The 18,918-nt window shown below is 38.7% G+C and overlaps 1 protein-coding gene across 4 annotated transcripts in view; it reads left to right on the top strand.

Annotated features, from left to right (window-relative positions):
- Positions 1-18,918, top strand: part of MARCHF7 (membrane associated ring-CH-type finger 7) — a 27,895-nt gene extending 8,977 nt beyond the window's left edge. The window contains exons 3-11 of one of the 4 annotated variants that reach the window (XM_064450864.1): positions 1,948-2,106; positions 4,192-4,363; positions 5,708-5,875; positions 9,534-10,301; positions 10,521-10,623; positions 10,886-11,055; positions 12,205-12,314; positions 13,719-13,832; positions 17,787-18,918. In XM_064450864.1, the coding sequence (XP_064306934.1) occupies positions 1,948-2,106; positions 4,192-4,363; positions 5,708-5,875; positions 9,534-10,301; positions 10,521-10,623; positions 10,886-11,055; positions 12,205-12,314; positions 13,719-13,832; positions 17,787-17,948 (1,926 nt within the window). In that variant the 3' untranslated portion in view covers positions 17,949-18,918. Of the gene's footprint in view, positions 1-1,947; positions 2,107-4,191; positions 4,364-5,707; positions 5,876-9,533; positions 10,624-10,885; positions 11,056-12,204; positions 12,315-13,718; positions 13,833-15,688; positions 15,738-17,786 lie in introns of all 4 variants that reach the window. The other 3 variants (XM_064450863.1, XM_064450862.1, XM_064450860.1) reach the window with 3 other exon arrangements.

Below are 18,918 nucleotides of genomic sequence, written 5' to 3'. Positions count from 1 at the left end.
ATATGTTGCTTTTCCTTCTTTCTATTTTGGCCTTGGGACATCTTTCAAGGAAATGAGCGCAGTGCAGAGATGCCACAGCCACCAAAAGCTGTGTTGGCATTAGAATAATAGATGGTGTGTTTCTGTAAACTGGCTTTCAGTGCTGTGCTAGAGTGAGTGTGGTGTTCTGGGATTAAGATCTCTGCTGTGGTGATCCAGACACTTAAGATTAAATTATCAGATCTTAAGAATCTAACAGTTAGAGAAAAAGGAAAGGCAAGTGTTTCAAGATCAGTTAAGTCTGCAGGTATGGCTCAAATTAAGAACATTTTGAGAGAGCTTTACTTTCATCTTAAAGTTGTGTAGTCTTATGATCATGGGCTCCTTATCCATATATGAAATAATTTAGAAACCCGATGAATCCAACTGAGACTTTGAAATATGAGAACTTACCAGCTGACACTTCATTTTCAGGTTTAATTTTGCTTGTGACAATGATGATCATGACTATTTCTTCAGCTTTTTAAATCCTAATCCTACAACCTTTAAGAAATAGTGACAGAAACTACTGCAGTTCTAGTATTAATAGTTCATAGAGAGAGGATGGACAAATAATCACTTACAGACTCTGCTTAGCTGTGATAAAATGGTTGGATTTCTGTTATTTATTACTTTTACTAATCTCAATGATTATTCTGTGGAGCAAATTAAGTTGCAATGTCTCTCCTTAATTATCATCTATTCATTGAAATCCAGAAGCTTGTATTGTAGAACTTCATCCCGTAAGTTCTCTTAAAGATAGACAGATTCAAATGTTAAATGGTTTCCAGGTTTATTATTAGAAGCTTGATTTTGTAGCCAAGGTAAAGATCAGAGCTCCTGAGTATATTGAAAGAGAAAACACAAAAAGAACAGTTACAGTCATTGTGCTGCAGTCATCAACCTTCAGATAATTTGAGCACTTTGTTCTGAGGTAATGCAGCAAACAATGTTTATTTGCAGGACTGTTTTGCTTTGCAGTCTTAGTTTGTTGTGCGTATCAAACTGTGGATTTGGTATCTCTGCACTGTGTCTGAAATCAGCTATTAAAACTATTTACCCTTGTTTCTTTAGTCCAAAGTGGCTTTGTCTCCAGTGCTGTTTACTCTTCTATGGCTGTCTTCAATGTTAGTGATTTATAGGAAGCTTAGAGACACAAAAGTTTCAATTCTGTAGTGAAAATAGAAATGCATTTTTGCTGCTTGCATGATATGTAATTGGAATTAATAATGCCTAATTTGCAAGCCTTCCCTACTAATAGCACATTGATGGATTATTAAAACAGACTGCAGAGGAATAATAAACTTAAGCAGCAGTAAAAGGGGAAGTGTTTAAGACTCGGAGAAGGTACTGTGTAATTTGCAGTAGCATAGGTTTTGGGTTGTTTTTTTTAATAATAATTTTATGACATTGTTTACATCTGTTGTCCCATATGTTTTACTAGGACAGATCATGCTCCTTATGTAAAAATACTCATCTGTTAGTAGGCCCAAACCATGATTTTTCTTTTTCCCCCCTCTTTGCACCCACTCTTTCCTGTACTAAAACTTATGACCAGGACAAGACAGAGGGCTGACTTCAGTGGCCAAAAGCCACTTCTGCTGGGACACTTTTGCTGTCATGAAGACTTTTTTCTAAGTGTGTGGGATTTTTTACGTAACACTTCTGCCCTGGTATTGGAGTACCTAGGTTGGTGTAAGGCCTCAAAAGCCTTACACTTCAACTTTTTATTGTCCACAGTCAAATAAGAGGACAGATAAAGGAGCGTTTCTCTCGTAAGCCTGTTCCATTTATTATTGGGTATCCCTTGAGATTTTGTATGAAAGGTTTTCAGGTTTGTTAGTACCTCCATGTCCCTGTATTTTCAATATTCAGATCAGATATTGAGTTCATTTTGAGTTACAAGGTGTATATGATGTTTTTCTTCAGGAATCCAGTGCATTGAATAGTTCCAGCAGAGACTGGGGAATTGGAGAAAGAGACACCCATGAAACTCCTTGGAAGCTTGCAACGTCCCCTCCAACGTGCTACTCAGGGACACTTGATCATCCACATTCTGGAAGATTTTGGGGAAGCAGAAGCAGATTGGTGAGAATTGTTAATAGATAATGCTTTAAAAAAAAATATTGGGTTTTACCTTAGCCTTCCCGATCTGAAAAGCTGCTAGCAGTGGCTCACGTAATGTTTCTAGATAAGTAGGTCTTATTAAGTCAACGTGGAGGGAAAGCAAGAAGATAGCAGTGGTAAGAAATTATTCATTCAGAGGATTAAAATAATAATGTGTATTAGTTTTATGAATAGTTAAGAAATAAATTTGAAGTGAGAGTGGCTCTGCAAGTATCCATTTAAAAAGAAGAAAGGAGGGGTTATTGGAATCTCATCCCTGTTACAGTCCTATGGATGACAAAATTACTCTTTTTTTTATACTCGGCTTGTTCTATCAGTTATTTCTAGGGGGTGTGTTTTTTGGGTGGTATCAGCTTTGTGAGTTAACACAAAGTTCATAATTTTGGAGACCTGCTTTAGAAAACTTAGTTGTGGAGGAGCAGTTCATAGTCTGACTGTGCTTGCTTACACGCTGCTTACGGCATACTGTGAAAGAAAATGGAGGCTGAACTGTCACCTGACTGAGATCCAAGGCTCAGGCCTTAACAGCTTGTCTTAACTGGGCTCCAAAATGTGCCTCCATAACTCCACAAATAGTTTGCTGCTTTGACATGCTTGTGCACTGTAGAGTGACAATAAAACATGTTCAATTGCAGTAGAAATATTAAGATGGGAAAAGCAGAAAACTGTGAAGATGCTTAGCTGGAAGATAGTGAAATTTCTTTTCACTTGGAGACTTGAAAGACGTTTGGGCACTTGAAAGTGCGGTACCTTAAATAGGTGTTTGCTTTCTTACTGTGACTTAGAGTTGAAGATGCTTTGAGATAAGTGGGGGGGAGGGAGGAACTAGTGTGGAGATGTTAGCCTTCAGGGGAAGTCATAGGAGGTGTCTCTCCATACAGTTGAAATGCAAATGGAGTCTGTGGCTGTAAGTGGCCTAACTTATCTAGTTAAGTTGGTGCTATAGAGGTCTCAAAATTAAACACTTTTTCCCGTTAAGGTTAACTTTTCTCTTAAGTTCTGATGCAAGTGAACATTGCAGAAGACACTCTGAAACTTTGACTTATTTAATAGCAAATTATTTAAAGAAGTTATACATCAAGCAGATGATTCATGAAGGAAATTAAGCTGGCTTTGTAGTTGGTTTGTGATCTTAGTTTCTGTGTCTCCCCACCTGTCTTTTATGATGGGGTAAGAGAAATACTTAGGTACTTCTTAGTTTTAAAGAGCAAAAAGTAGTGGCATAAGATTAGTAAACAACATAACAAAACAGAAATAAAACACAACTATGGTATCTGCTCTAATTTGGTTGATCCTTAAAGGGTCTTGGTTGTAGATACTTTCTGGGTGATCAAACAGCTCAACTGAGCTTTTTGATTGAGCTCAAGTTTTTCACATCAAAATATAAATCCAAATATTTCAAATAGAAAAGTAATGCCTTGGCTGCAAGTAACCAAACTAACAGCTTTATAAGCTATCCTTTTCTTTTAATTTTAGTACTGGTTTCTGAAAACTCTTATTTCAGTGCTATAGCCTATAAAAATTTTGTACCCATTATTTACTCTGAACTGTTGCGGTTGCACCTGAGCTAATGTAGTCAACAGCTTACTAGAAGCTACAGCAGACCCCTTAGCTAAGTGTATTTTAGGCTGGTAAAAAAATAAGCTGGATTACTTGAACTATTAAATAAAATAATGAAGCTGATCAGTTTTGGCCATTTCTGGACAGCAAAATGATGTTTCCTTGAAGATCTGTAAAGCTATGTTTGATCATGTTTATAGCATCTTACAAGTCAGGAGTATCTTTTTTGCCTGTAAGCCACATCTATCTACAAAGGAAAAATAATGCTAATTGTAAGAGAAACCAGCTTTTTGTTGGTGGGACAATCTTGAGTAAACCTGGGAATACTGATCAAGAGCACAAGCATAAACCCGATATTATTTTTAAATAAAAAGGTTTTGCATTTTGAAGTTATTCTTTACTATTTTTGTGAGCCTTACAGTATGTACACTTTTGTTCAGTGTAAGTACATCTGAAATACTATGTAACTTCTTTTTGTTATTTCAGTCTACATCATCTTCCTCTCATTTTACATCTGGGTGTTATGGTGAGTCTGAGAGAACTCAGGGAGCATATTCAAGACTCCATAGCCAGCCACGAGATAGCGATTCAAAGAGACCTAAGCTGTCTTGTACATCTACCTCTTCTGTGAGAAGTAATGGCTTGACTGCCTTTTCAGGTGAGAGGTTGATTACTAAAGCTGAGTTACATGAAAACTGTCTGAGTAGTAAGATCAGGCTTTGTCAAATTTTAAAAGACCTGCTTTGAAATATTATGCTTTTATTATTTTAAAATATTAAAAACCTATGCTTAACAGAAGAGTATGTTCACACTGGTGTCTGTATCCGAAGTACTAAGAATGCTGGTAGCATGGTCTTTTGAAAACCCTATTGTACTCATGTAATTTCAAAATTATTACCTGTACCTATTCCATTTGCAGTAAAGCTGAACTTCATGGCTCAAATATGTCTTAATGGGTTAAGATTTCAAGGAAAGAATTGGTGCAGCTGATGTTAGTTCACGAGTCAAATTGTGTTGGTTAACCTACATGTGCCAGGGACAGCAGAAAGGAAATCTTTACCTTACTTAACTCTGTGTTCCAAGAAGCAGACCTTTAGATCCATTCAGATTACCCTTGTGAGTATATGGATCAGTGTTCTTCTTATATCCCTTTATGGAACCACACAGCCATGCAAATAAAAGTTAGCTCAAAACCCAGTATTGTTGATGCTTTCTTATTCTGTTAATAAAATGATTCCCATTAACATTTCTCATTATGGTGTAGGACTATCTGTCTTTCCATTTCTGGATTGGTTGGTCATGACACTGTCCAATGAATGTTTAAATTTGGATTTATAAGTCAGCAATAAAACAAAATCAAGGTGGATTTTTCAGAGCCATTGAAGAACACTTTTTTTGGAACAAGAATTGTATTCACAGCTGCAGTATGTACAGTTCCCTTTTTAGTTGTTAGGGCTGTTAGCAAAAAACAAGATCCCTTCTTGAACTGAAGCATTTTACTCTGCAATATGAGCAAGAACAGTAATAGTCATTGTTCTGAAAGTTGTGTCTAAGCTGCATTTCAGCATCAGCTGTCTTGCTAGAAAATGAATTTTAGGAGCATTTAACAAGCATCATTAGAATGGCAGCATTTATTAAGTCTCAAGTTGCTGTTTTGCCATGTTGTGAAGCCTGTTTAATAACTAGCTGCCACTAGAAAGCAAGATGCTATTCCTCTTCCCCCTCCTATTCTGTATGAGTGTTAATGGGTCTGACTCTTTGCAGAAGTACTACTACTTTTTTCTGGTTTAGCTTTCAGAACTTGCTGCAAGATTAAGTGCCAGCATCAGCAGAGTGCTGCTTACTCTTGGCTTTATGTTGGCAGCTGGCGACTTGATCAGCTTAGTGGTATTGTTAAACTCGCCCTTGATATGGTATAACCAGAATGCATGCATAAGTACCAACTCTAATGGATTTTTAAATAATTACAAAAGCAGGGGATTTATTTACTTTTTCTTTCTAGATTCCTCTTGGAGGTACAGTAGGATTCCTAGATCTTCATCAGTGATGCTTGGCTCCCTTGGAACTGAGCTGGTGAGAGAGCGAAGAGAGGTAGAAAGAACAACAGATCTGCCTGTTAATAACCTGGTGGATCGCAGCTACAGAAACAGTGACTTTTCACCCTCAACATGTATGTATTGTACAACTGAAAGCTTGTAAACCCATAGGTTGCATGCCTGTTAGTTTCTTCACATGTTCTTTTAGTATTGTCTTCAAAACACAAAACCAAAAAGTCTATTTAATTTTAAGGTATCCTTTTAAATAAAGTTGGCTGGCCACTTTCCATGTGTTGGGTAAACCATTGTAGGACATATGAATGGTCTAGCTTGTAGATGCATTCAGTCATAAGAAAATGGTATTGGTGTTTGCCACAGTAACTGTGTGAATAGCCAGTAAGCCTCTTTTTCGTGTTCATCTTAAGATCTCTTTGTATTTAGGTATGGGAAAAGAAATAATGTTAATTTGACTCAAGAAAGGGTTTTCATGAAGGTGCCCATATTGTATTATCTCTTTCCATTTGGGTTCTTGAGCGATTTTTAGGGAGAACTGCTACACCACTGAAAATTAAAAATGAATAAACACATACTTAACATGAGACGAGAGTTTTGTTCCATGGTAACTGCTAGGACTAGTGTGGACTTCTGCAGTGTCATTTTTCACTTTCTGTTCAGAGTGTTGTGGCCTTTTAGAGCTGTCTAGGGGGAAGCTCGTCATCAGCCTTGATCTGCCACCTTTTGCAGATTAATACGTGGTATTTTATAATGCAGAAGTTTAAAGGAAAAAATTAGCATTTTTACAAGTACAGAAGACAACCCAAAAAGATAAAAACTAGTTCCAGACTTCATCCTTCAGTCTTGCCTTACCGGAAGAATATGTTTTAATGTAATCATACTGTTTCTTGAAGTGGACAGTGGAGTTTACCTGGTAGAACCTAGTGGGAGAAATGGATGGGTGGGCAGCTTTGCTTTGTACTGTCCACACTGCATTTATAGCAGTAGTGCCACTTTAAGTGCTATAAAAATAACTCCTGACTGTGTTCCCTGCTGTGTAATCAAAACCACATGGCAGATGCTTGGCATCTGTGCAGATGTTTCTTTAGTTGGAATATGCCAGATGCATAAACCTCAGCTTTAACAATAAATGGTGATTGCAATGCAGAACCCATTAAAAAAAACCAAGCAAACAAAACATTATCAAAACTACAAACATGAAAGGTTTCAATTCCAGAATACATAGAGAAAGGTTCTGCCTTCTAGCTTAATCTACCAATGCTTCTTAAGCAGTTAAAATATTGAAGAAGTTTCCCTTCTTACGAGGTTAGCACGTTTCAGCTGCTTCCTCCTTCCCCCTCTTACACCCCATTCCCCACAAATCTAGCCATTTGAGGAAGGAGACTAGCTGATGTTAGCTTCCTCAGCTGCTTCATGTAATGTTAACTACAGTTCAGCCACAATGGAATTATTCCCAGTGCGTTGAGGTTCTTACACAATATTTACAGAAGATGCCCTCAGAAGAATCAGAGAGTAGTTTGGGTTGGAAGGGACCTTTAAAGGTAATCTAGTCCAACACCCCTGCAATGAGGAGGGACACCTTCAACTAGCTCAGGTTGCTCAGAGCCCCATCCAGCCTGACCTTGAATGTTTCCAGGGATGGGGCATCAACCACCTCTCTGGGCAACCTGTGTCAGTGTTTCATTGCCCTCATTGAAAAAAAAAAAATAAAATTGGTCCTTATGTGGTCCAAATCTACCCTCTTTTAGTTTAAAACCATTATTCCTTGTCCTGTCACTACAGGCCCTGTTAAAAAGTCTGTCCCCAACCCTATGAAGTTTAACAAGGGCTAGTGCCGGATTTTAAACCTGGGGCATGGCAACCCTGGATGTACATCTAGACTGTGGAATGAGAGGCTGGAGAACAGCTCTGCAGAGAGGGACCTGGGGGTTCTGGTTGACAGCAAATTGAACACGAGCCAGCAGTGTGCCCGGGCAGCCAAGAGGGCCAACCGTGCCCTGGGGTGCATCGAGCCCTGCAGTGCAGCTGGGCAAGGGAGGGGATTGTCCTGCTCTGCTCCGTGCTGGGGCAGCCTCACCTCGAGTGCTGGGTGCAGTGTTGGGTGCCACAGGACATTAAGGATATAAAGCTACTGGAGAGTGTCCAGAGGAGGACCATGGAGTTGGGGAAGGGTTTAGAGGGGAAATGGTACAAGGAGCAGCTGAAGTCCCTTGGTTTGTTCAGCCTGGAGAAGAGGAGGCTGAGGGCAGCCCTCATGGTGCTCTGCAGCTTCCTCCCAAGGGGAGGAGGAGAGGCAGATGCTGATCTCTTCTCTCTGGTGACACAATGATAGGACTCGAGAGAATGGCAGGGAGATGTGCCAGGGGAGGGTTAGGCTGGGCATTAGGAAAAGGCTCTTCCCCCAGAGGGTGGTGGAGCCCTGGAACAGGCTCCCCGGGGAGGCATCACGGCACCAGCCTGGCGATATTCCAGAAGCACTTGGAGAAGGCCCTCAGAGAAATGGTGTGAATTTGGGGCTGTCCTGTGAAGGGACAGGAGTTGGACTCGATGGTCCTTGTGGGTCCCATCCAACTCAGGACAGTCTATGTCATGATTCTTATTAGCCCACTTTATATACTGAAAGGCTGCAATAAGGTCTCCTTAGAGCCTTCTCCAGGCTGAACAACCCAGGCTTTCTTTATAGGAGAGGGGTTTCAGCCCCTCTGATCATTGTTGTGGCCTTTCTCTGGACCTGCTCTAACAGGTCCATGTCTGTCTTGTACTGTGAGCTCCAGAGCTGTAAGCAGTGCTCCGGGTGGGGTCTCACCAGAGGGGAGTAGAGGGGGAGAATTACCTCACTTGACCTGCTGGTCATTGGGAAGCATTGGGTGATTGAATGTACCCTTAAAGAGCAGGGGAGGACATAATAATCTGGTGATAGTGATCTAATTGACTACAGGTAATCAAGATAATTGGGAGAGATTACTGATTTCAGAATGATTAAATCTGATAGTGCTTAAGCCAGTTGCATAGCTGAACGTGTGAACTAACTTAGTTACTGCATGTCGTTGATAACCCTTTTGGTCTGGAGCAGTGGAATTACAGTATTGCTAGGGCATTCTTTTTATATTTGAGTTCTTGGTTTAAAACATTATTATCGTAAGATACACATCTAATTTAGATACTATTCAATTTCTGTTACCCAAAGTCAATAATTTTATGCTGCCTTTAAGTAGTGTTTGTAACTGCAGCTCTTTATGTTCTTATGATGAGAAGAATAAGGGTAGCTGCTTGTAATAGATGGGGAATATACTTGGCTTTATCCATACATTTGTTTCATGTGCTCTGGTGTCTGCTACACTGCTGAAGTTTTGATTAACTTGTCTTTCTCAGTCTACAGGCAAAATGGACATTTAAGTTAGGAATAGTATTATATATAGTTTGCTGTTTTTAACCCAGATGCTGGTCTTATGTAACTTCTGACAGATAGTTAGAATTTTCATACTTGCGTATAAGAAAGTGAGTCATACCTTGATAATCTGAAGATTTCAGGGGCGTTAAGATTCCAAATGGATTTACAAGATTGAACCCAGTGTAGGTTTCATTTTAACTTTAGAATTCTGATAAGTAAATTTAAACTTAATATTGCTCTGGAATCTACCTGCCAAATTTGAAACAATTTTACGTAAGGATCATGAAATCTTGAACTTCTGCATTTACACTTTAGAGTTACCTATCTGGAACGTAATAATTGGAGCACATCATCTCATAGTATTTTCCTCTGCTTTTTTGCAACAGATCTTCAAGACAGACCTGCCTCTTCATATGCAGAGGGAGCAAGACCAAAAGAGAGCTCATTAAGCACTTTGAGGCTGAACTCATCCATGAACCGCCAGTTGCCTTCTGACCATCAGCCATCTTTTTTCAACAGAGACTGTAACATGAGCTCTTCAAGATCCAGCTATTCTTCAAGACAAAGGAGAAATGAATTGGAATCTCCCCAGAGGAGCATGCAGCCAGCATTTTCTCTTACTGCTGTTAGGGATGAAACTCCTTCCTCAAGTAGTTCTGAAAGGGTTTTATCTTCTCAGAGGTCATTGAATGAGCCTGCAGCTGACAGTGAAGGGAGGCGCACAACCAGACAGCTGCTGTCTCGTTTAGCATCTAGCATGTCTTCTACATTTTTCTCTCGAAGGTCTAGCCAAGAGTCGTTGCACACAAGATCATTAGGCTCTGAAGAGCCAGCCGTGGTCCCAAGAGTTCAAGCTTCTACTCTGTCAAGCAGTAGTGGAGCTGCAGCTCCAGAAGTTCCAGGACTTCATACATCTGAAGCTTCTCAGGGATTTAGTTTTCTTAGACGAAGATGGGGTTTATCAGGAGTTTCACAGAACCATAACCCTGATTCAGACAGGGAAAGTTACAGACCAGACTCTGAAAGTAGGAGCACAGGATCCTGGTTATCTTCATCTTTGAGGAACAGATGTACACCTCTGTTTTCCAGAAGAAGAAGAGAAGGAAGAGATGAATCCGCTAGATCACAACATGTCTTCAGAAGAAGAGAGTCAGGTGAGGAGACCTCTCTTGAAGCGTCACGTAGCCCTCCTCGGGCTTCTGTTAGCAGACCACCAACACCTGCAGTATCTGGAGTTCCTACAGCTACTGCCTCCCCACCAGATTCAGGCCACAGCAGGAGAAGTTCTGGAATTCTGCCTGGTTCTCTCTTTCGCTTTGCAGTGCCTCCAACATTAGGGAGCAGTCTGTCTGACAATCTTATGATAACTGTAGATATTATTCCCTCTGGCTGGAATCCGTCTGATGGACAAGAAAGTGGCAAGTCTAAGATACCACCTTCAAGAGATCCAGAAAGACTCCAGAAAATTAAAGAGAGGTAAATTAGTATGTTCTTTTGAGATAACAAAATGTACCTGAGTTAACATGAGCAGGTTTTCTGTAACCATGATGTTAAAAGGAAACTTTGCTTCAGAGAAGGTGGCAACTCAGTCCTTTGTCACCTGTGTTCTCACTTTTGTGTTTAGACAAACTTGTGTCAATCCTGGTACGTCAAGAACAGTTTGATGAATGGAATTGTCATTATAAAAAGTCTTACATGAAATGTGTCACAGTGTTTGTTGATATTCCTTCCTATTCAGCCTGCTTTTAGAAGATTCTGAAGATGAAGAGGGTGACTTATGCAGAATCTGTCAGATGTCCTCTGCAAGTTCTGACAACCTTTTAATAGAGCCATGCAAATGCACTGGAAGTCTGCAGTATGTTCACCAGGAGTGCATGAAAAAATGGCTGCAGTCCAAGATTAATTCAGGTAAAGCAAACTCTAAACCAAGGCAGAGGCAGACGTCAAGTTACATTGGGAGGCTTAGCAGGAGGTATTTATTTGAAAAACAAGCAGTTGGGGACAAACAACAGTGTGGCACTTCCAGGCTTATTGTGTGTCTCTGCAGCTTCTCATGTGAGTAGTTCAAAGAACTGTGTTTGTCATTCAGAGAATTACAATTTTGGGATAATCTACTAAGATATTAGATAAAATACAACATTGCAGAAGTGTAGGTTTAAAGCTACTCTATCACTCTGGGTGAGTTTGTTCCCCATCCTTCTTCATGTTAGTTTTTAAGACTCCTATAGCCAGGCTGACTGTAGCAGAGTGATAGGAGTTTTAAAATCCAAAAGTGGTTTTCTATTGTAACTATACTTAAATATTTTTTTTTTTTTTTAAAAAAAAGATACTGACTTGTTCAAGGCAGGTAAAACCACTTGTTCAAAAAATTACTTCAAAGTGCATAGAGAATTTTATAAAGAAACAGTTCAGAAATTGCACACTGTACAAATGTTTTTGTAATAAATTGACTAGTTTATAAGTAAGTGGTCTGTAGGTTTTTTTAAGACTTAAAAATAGGTGGCTAGCACCTGTTTACATTTTTACTCAGTATGAGAGTAGGGATGTATTAGAAGCCTCAGATTGTTGGAGAAATTAGTTTGAAGTATTTAACTATATAAGACGTAAATCTACCATAAACTTGCTTTGTTCATCTTGTTGCTTATGGAGCAACTTGTTTGAAACCTGGTACTTTAAGACAGAATGTTACTCTGGCAATAACTTTAAGCTATTCTAATATATTTATTATTACTTTTTTGTATATTTGGATTGGACTGTAGAATTCAAGCAGCCCAAGTGGCAATTTTATGCCAGACTTTTCAGTAAGGGGCGTATGGTGTCCAGAATGAACATGAGGCAAAATATGTGGAGCTGGATAGAGAATAAAGATTCTATAGCATTTAGATTATGACAGTGGCAGATAGTCACTACATTTCTATTAAAGGCTTTCTTTTCTTCTAACCTTGCTCTGCAAAATAAATCAAGAATTAGTACAGCTTGTAATCCTTGTATAATTGTGTCCTGTATTATAGTTTGTTGCAACTTGACACTGCCTCTCCCCCTGCTCCTCCCCACCAGGTTCTTCTTTGGAAGCAGTGACAACCTGTGAACTGTGCAAGGAAAAGTTGCATCTGAATCTGGAAGACTTTGACATTCATGAACTTTATAGGGCACATGCAAATGAACAAGTTAGTATATTTTGCCTAGTTTGGTAAGTGTTGGTTTAGTGCTGGGAGGGCGCTCTTCTTTAGAGAGGGAAAATGCATCTCCTTTTCAGAAGGACTGTTATGCACACTAAGTAATGTCAACATGGAACAGACATTTCTCCTCAGTATTCAGACGAATTCTGTCTTCCTGCTGTGCTTCCTATAGCTGAGCTTTCAGTAAGTGTAATGGATCTCTTATCCTTTTCTTAGTTGCAGATCTGTCATCTAGCGTTGCAGTCCAGTGTCTCTGCTACATAGGTGCAGTGGGAGTACTAGTATGATTAGATTCAATTTCACATCAAGTCATGAATTGTCTTTGCTTTTGGTGTTTTTTTAAACACACTTAAGCAGTTGTTTTAAACATACTATTAAAAACTTCTTTTGTTTCGTTAGAGTGGTAGAAGCTAACCTCTCTTCTAACAGCTTCCTGCTGCTCCTTCAAGTCCTTTCCTGAATAAAAAATAATTAAAGGCCCATTAGTATTACTCTCGTTATATAAAATACATTATCTTGAACTACTGGATTGTGTAGTATTTAAAAATTAATAAATAACAAAAAGCTGGTGTTATTTTAATGAACTTCTTTCAGAGGGTTTTCCTTATTCTCTGGGTTGTATTCTGTGAATATAGAAAGACTAATGACATTTGCCTACCTCAGAAGTTGAAAGAAAATACAAAGTGACGTCTGTTTTGGGGCCAAACATCAACCTCTAATTTTCTTATTATTTAGAGTAAAGCTCTTACCCTAGTACTCTAGTTCCTGTCACTTGGGACAGACTCTGAGAAGTATTTATCGAGAGGGCCATCATCTTATCTTTAGCACTACTGATTCTTGGTTACTGTTACTGTACTTTGATGGAAGTAAGAGCTTTGAAACTTTTTCCCAAATAATTGACTCTAAATGATCAGTTCAGCAGTAGCATTTTGAAAGTTTACCTTAGCAGGGAAAGTAATTTCTCAAAATATTTATAACATCATAAAGTTCTTATAATATTTCCCTTTATTTTGGCTTTATGTGAAGTGTTGGTACCACTGAAAAGAAACCAGCAAAGTTTGTTGGTTTTATTTTCCCCAGTGGTATAATACTCTGATTCTCAGATTCCTTCCTGTGAACTAATCATGCTGACTGAGATTTTATTTGTAGAACTCTCTCTGTTTATCTTCAAGGATAACAGGTTATCTCTGGGGTGGGTGGGAAGAACCAGAAGTATAAATAGCTTTTCAGTAATTAAAATTTTTTTAGTATTATATTTCCCTAATTCTCTTGGGACAACTAGAGAGCAAATATATAATGTTTCCAGTAAAATTTAATTCTGGTTATATTTAATGAGTCATATATGCAGACATACCGCTGACATTCTGAATGTTTCTTTTGATCTCCTTTAAGGCAGACTATGAATTTATCAGCTCTGGTCTCTACCTTGTAGTGTTGTTACACTTATGCGAGCAGCGCTTTTCTGATATGCTAGGAACTGCAAGTGAGGCCAGCACGCGTGTCAGAGTAAGTATGCAGTGATTATTATCGCAGGAGTTGCCCGTACAGAGAGCTTAGAACTAGATTGTTACCTTGAGCAACCTAGGAGCTAGATACCCAAGAAGCATGCTTATATAATGCATTTAAAGGTCTAAAATGGTCTGGGTTTGTCAATGCAGTAACACCATGTTTGATTTGAAACTGAAGGTACTACTTTATTGCAGTTACTGTGTTACAAAATCATTTTTGTTGAGGTTGTTGGTAATGCATTGCTTTGCATGTGTGTTGTCATGATTATTTTGAGTTTATGCAAAACTGGAAGGTTAACCTTGTACTCTACAAAACATGCAGTTGAGAGTGTTGGACTATCTTATTTGATTAATTTTTCTCATTATGCCAGTCTGTACTGCAAAGGTCTAGACCTTGAAATGCTTGTCTGCTGGATTGTTCCTAAATGTGTATTTGAATATTTCATTCTGAAACTGACTAGCTCTAGTCTGATTTCCTGGCATTAGTCAAAAGCTCTTTTTAGTTGTGTTTGACTGTATTCTTGTCACTTAAATGGCTTGGCTTAGAAATGCAGTAAGTATGCATTTTACCATTAAGAAAACATCACACAAAGTTATTTCTGCATAGCGACTTATTCAGAAATCCGGTATTCTACACGTTTATTTGATACTAGTTAGTTAATTGATGTTCTTTGTCAACTGAGCTCCTGAAAAGCTGATTTTTTTTTTTTTTTAATTACATTAAAAGAAGTGACAATATTAAGCTTGTCCAACGCTTATTGGAATGGTTGCTAGTGGGTACTAGGCCTTCGGTGTAGAGGCAGGACTGTCGTCTAATCTCTTACTGTGTTAGAACGGTGATCCTCTTTCCTGTACACATTTAATGCAGAGCTTGTATTCCATGATCCACAAGTAAAGTGTCCAGTTTTCTCTGCTACAAGTGTAGAGACATAAGACACAAAATCTAATAGTAGCCAGCATCCAGTACAAGTTATTAACTTGAGCGTATTGCAGAAATTAGATGGTTTTTTACTGTTTTTTTCATCAGAGGCAGCATTATACAGTGACACTGCATTTTAAACCAATGAGAGCACCTATGCGTGTTTGATACGGAGTGTACAACTGAGCTATGGAAACTGAAGCATTATATTCTTGTTTCTTTTTATTTGCTGTGTCTCAACATCTGGACTATCAACTGAAACAATGATGTAGATTCTCAGCCAGGTGGTTTTTTTTGGTCAGTGACACTTTCACAGTTGCCTAAGGAACCTGGTTCTTATGGATTTGCCTTTAGGTTTTGATACCACATACTTCTAACACCCAACTGCCACCATTGCCTAATAGTAATCCTGCCCTTAAACTTTTTATTTACAATTAAAATCTTAAATGTATTTATGCATTTTTCATTAACCTCAGTCAGTCAGAGGGCTCTGTTTTGCCATATTAATAGTGAAGTAAATGAAATGGATCCAACTAAGGCAGTCCTTACAGATTGTTTTTCTGCATTACAATTTCTAGGAACTGTTTTAATAAAACTGGCAATTGTTTATATGCGCTACTTTCAAAAAGGATGTGTTACAAAGGCCGTAGAACATGAAGATGATGCCACTAACTGCTACCAGAAGCATTTGACATAGAGTGGAAGCTGAAATAACTAAGCAATAGCAACCTGAGGTCTAACATGTGGGGATTTCTATTAAATTTTGCATTGGTATTTGGAAGTTGGGCAAATGGGTTTAGGATAACCGGCATCTGGGATGAAGCTGTGGGATGTAAAAAGTGAAGAAAAAGTGAAGAAAACTTTGCTAACTTGTTGCAAATTTCTGCAGATAACTTTGCAACTTTTAAACTACTTTCTCTCTGCCTTGTTTCTAGTTTATTAACCTTGCAAGAACTCTTCAGGCACATATGGAAGATATTGAAAGTAGGTGCTTCCCCTCTTCCCTTCCGCTCCCATTAGGTTCAACTCAAAGTTAAATGAGTACAATCCTCCTTGCCAAGATTCATAATACTGAATGTAATTACTGAAAATTTTACTTTACCCAGCAGTGCTTTTTCCATTATCAGTAGAATTATTCCAAGGGGAACTGGTTTTAATTCTCCGTGATTAGTTTTCTGACAGCACAGAGTTGTTTAGACTACAGAATTGTTTTCTGCAAGTGATAAAAGGTTCCTCACTAGTTACAGTTCAGTTATTGTAATTCTAGCAGTATGTAGTTACAGAGTTGATGGTGACCTTCAGGCTGTAGCCTTTTACATGAGTCCAAGCAGAAGAGAGTAATTTAAAGTTGATTTTCACTGTACTTAAATTAGCATACTTGCCATTTCTCCTGCTCCCCTTTCTTCCTCCCCGCTCCCCTTTCTTTCTTCCCCCCGCTCCTGCTCCCCTTTCTTTCTTCCCCCCGCTCCTGCTCCCCTTTCTTTCTTCCCCCCAGCTCCTGCTCCCCTTTCTTTATTTCCCCCCCGCTCCTGCTCCCCTTCCTTGCTTTCTTTCCCCCCACTCCTGCTCCCCTTTCTTTTCTTCTTCCCGCTCCTGCTGCCCTTTCTTCCTTTCTTCCCCCAGCTCCTGCTCCCCTTTCTTTCTCCCCCCAGCTCCTGCTCCCCTTTCCTTTTTTTTTCTCCTGTTCACACACACTTTTCAGTTTTGTGTATCCATTGATCAGACCTATCTACTTCAGCAATGAAATTTAACAGTTGCTAATTTTGGCAAAGGTCTAGCCTACTTTTCTCCTAATGGCTTCTGCAGTGTGCTTAAATTCAAAACTATATGCTGACTTCTGGTAAATGCATCCTGAATCTAAGTGAATCTGGGTGTGATGAATAGGCAGTAGAAGGGTAGATGATCTGACTTCTTTTTTTTTAGTGTGCGTGTGAATGTCTGTCAAAATTCAAAGATTGTATATGAATTTTCAGTGCATAGGACGTATTTGGAGTACAATGAGGAATGGTGTGTGCATGTGCATACGTTTTAGTTCAAAGAGCAGGTGATTATTTCTGCACTCAGAGCAGACAAAGGTGGACTTGAGTTCAGAATTTATTCCTAAGTTCTGTGCATCCTTCTTAGAGTTAAAATTAATGAATGCCATTTTACACAATAGTTTAATCTTTATTTGATTCAGGCTTTATCTAACTTGCAGGTAAGGAATACTGAGTTCTAGATATATTATTGATGCTACTTTAGTTATATTACTCTTCTAAGAACTGGAGAAGTGAGGAGACAGACCTTGCCTCTTCCTGTGTTCAGAGGACAAGTTACTCGAGTGTAAATACTTTCTTGACTGCAAAGTTTGCTTAAGAGGCCAGAATAAAATCCTGTTACAGACAAGCTAACACTTCACAAACCTATTGTAGATATGTGTACTGACCCTCTTAATCATAGTTGACAAGTGCATATTTGTCTTTTGATTCAGCTTACAACAGCAAAACGTGACACATATGTGGGCTTTATGTTCATTTTGCATATGCTGAAAGAATGGGGCTGGAGAGAGAAGCTGCTCCCAAGTAGGCCTGATCTAACTGCATTAAGCAGCACACATCTATAAAACAATTTTTAAGAATCTGTCTGTTTAGGCTGCTGAACCTATATAGATATTTTAGTATCCAAATTGTTAACTTTGAGTCATTTCTTCCCCTTTTGTTGGGTGCTGCTGTCATGGATTGAATATATTCTCCTCTGACTACTGTTGGAATTAGCCACTGTAAACACTAGATAAAAGTTGAATCTCTGGCGTAATTAAGTTTTCTTCCTTTTACTTTGAGGAAGAACAGCAGGAGGACACTGCATTTTGTAATACTGAGTTTTGATTTGAAAATGCTGTATTTTTCAGGCATGAGATGCATTTAAAAATTAAGCTATGTAATTACACAAGGTGTGGGCGGGTATTACACTCTTTATTTCCACTGCTCATCTTAAAGTACTCTAATTTCACGGACCTTTTTCAGCGCTTCTGATTATACTGTGTTGTTCCAACAGCTTCTGAGGATGATTCTGAAGACTGATGCTGGTAGAACTTTCATACTGCGAGACAAATGGAATTGCTGCAGAAATGCTGAATTGGCAAGAACAACATCAACATGCATTTGGGTTTTCCTTTCCTTAGTAAAAAGCGCATTAAATATTACTGTAGTTTTTTAAGCGTTGTTGAATTCAAAATCAGCTGCTGCACAGTGGAACTCAGTGGACTTGAGAACTACTCAGCATGTACGAGGATTAGATACATAAAAAGCAACTTCCCTTTTTAAATGATGAGGAGGATGTGCTTTGTTTTGGAAGGCATCAGATTTTGAATATTTAAGGAAGCTGTATCTCCCTTTATGTTTCCTTCTTACTGTAGTCAGATTTCTGGTTTAATCTATCGAGTTTTGCTCCTCTACTGGCACTAAGTGGTTATAGTGGGTTTCAGGGTGAGGGTGGGCAGGGAGGGTGGGGATGTCCATGTACTTAAATAGGTTTTGTTTGGGTTTTTTTAAATGCCTCTGTTGCCGCATCGTATAATAACTGATTGCTTCCAGTGTTAATGAATGAACAGGAGGATGAGCAAGATACTGTAAAGATTGTTTGGGTTTTGGTTTATGTGAAGATTATTTTTTAACTCAAAAAGCAATAAGAACTTGCAGTGGTCTTCTAATACTTAGCGTTAGTGATGGCTCTTTTTTTTTTATGTACCGGTTTGGAAATTGGAGATTATATTTGATATTATGTGGCTGTTCCACTACGGAATATTGCAGGTGTTAACTCTTGCATTTCAGCATTCCTGGCAGATATGCAACTTGATAAAGACCTACAGTTGTTTAGTTTAATCAGACTTTTTTAGATCCCACCTTCACTGTTCAAAGCACTGGTTATCAATGTGTTTTCTAGTGTTGTCACTTCTTTATAAATAAAAACAATAGAGGTATGCATCTTTACTGGTATTGTCCATTTTATTTAAACATGGATATCTACCAGAACCTACACTTGAAAACTTAGAAAGCTATAGTCTGTGGTATATCTTTACTAATGTTTGTAAATTCTTATGCAGTTATTCAAGATTGTTTCTGACCATTTTGGATCAAAATGCTTTATATGACTGGTGGTACAATAAATTGTCATACATGTATTGAAA

Source organism: Phalacrocorax carbo, chromosome 5, assembly GCF_963921805.1.
Source record: "Phalacrocorax carbo chromosome 5, bPhaCar2.1, whole genome shotgun sequence".
NCBI lineage: Eukaryota > Metazoa > Chordata > Aves > Suliformes > Phalacrocoracidae > Phalacrocorax > Phalacrocorax carbo.
This window is presented reverse-complemented; position numbering and strand designations above follow the sequence as displayed.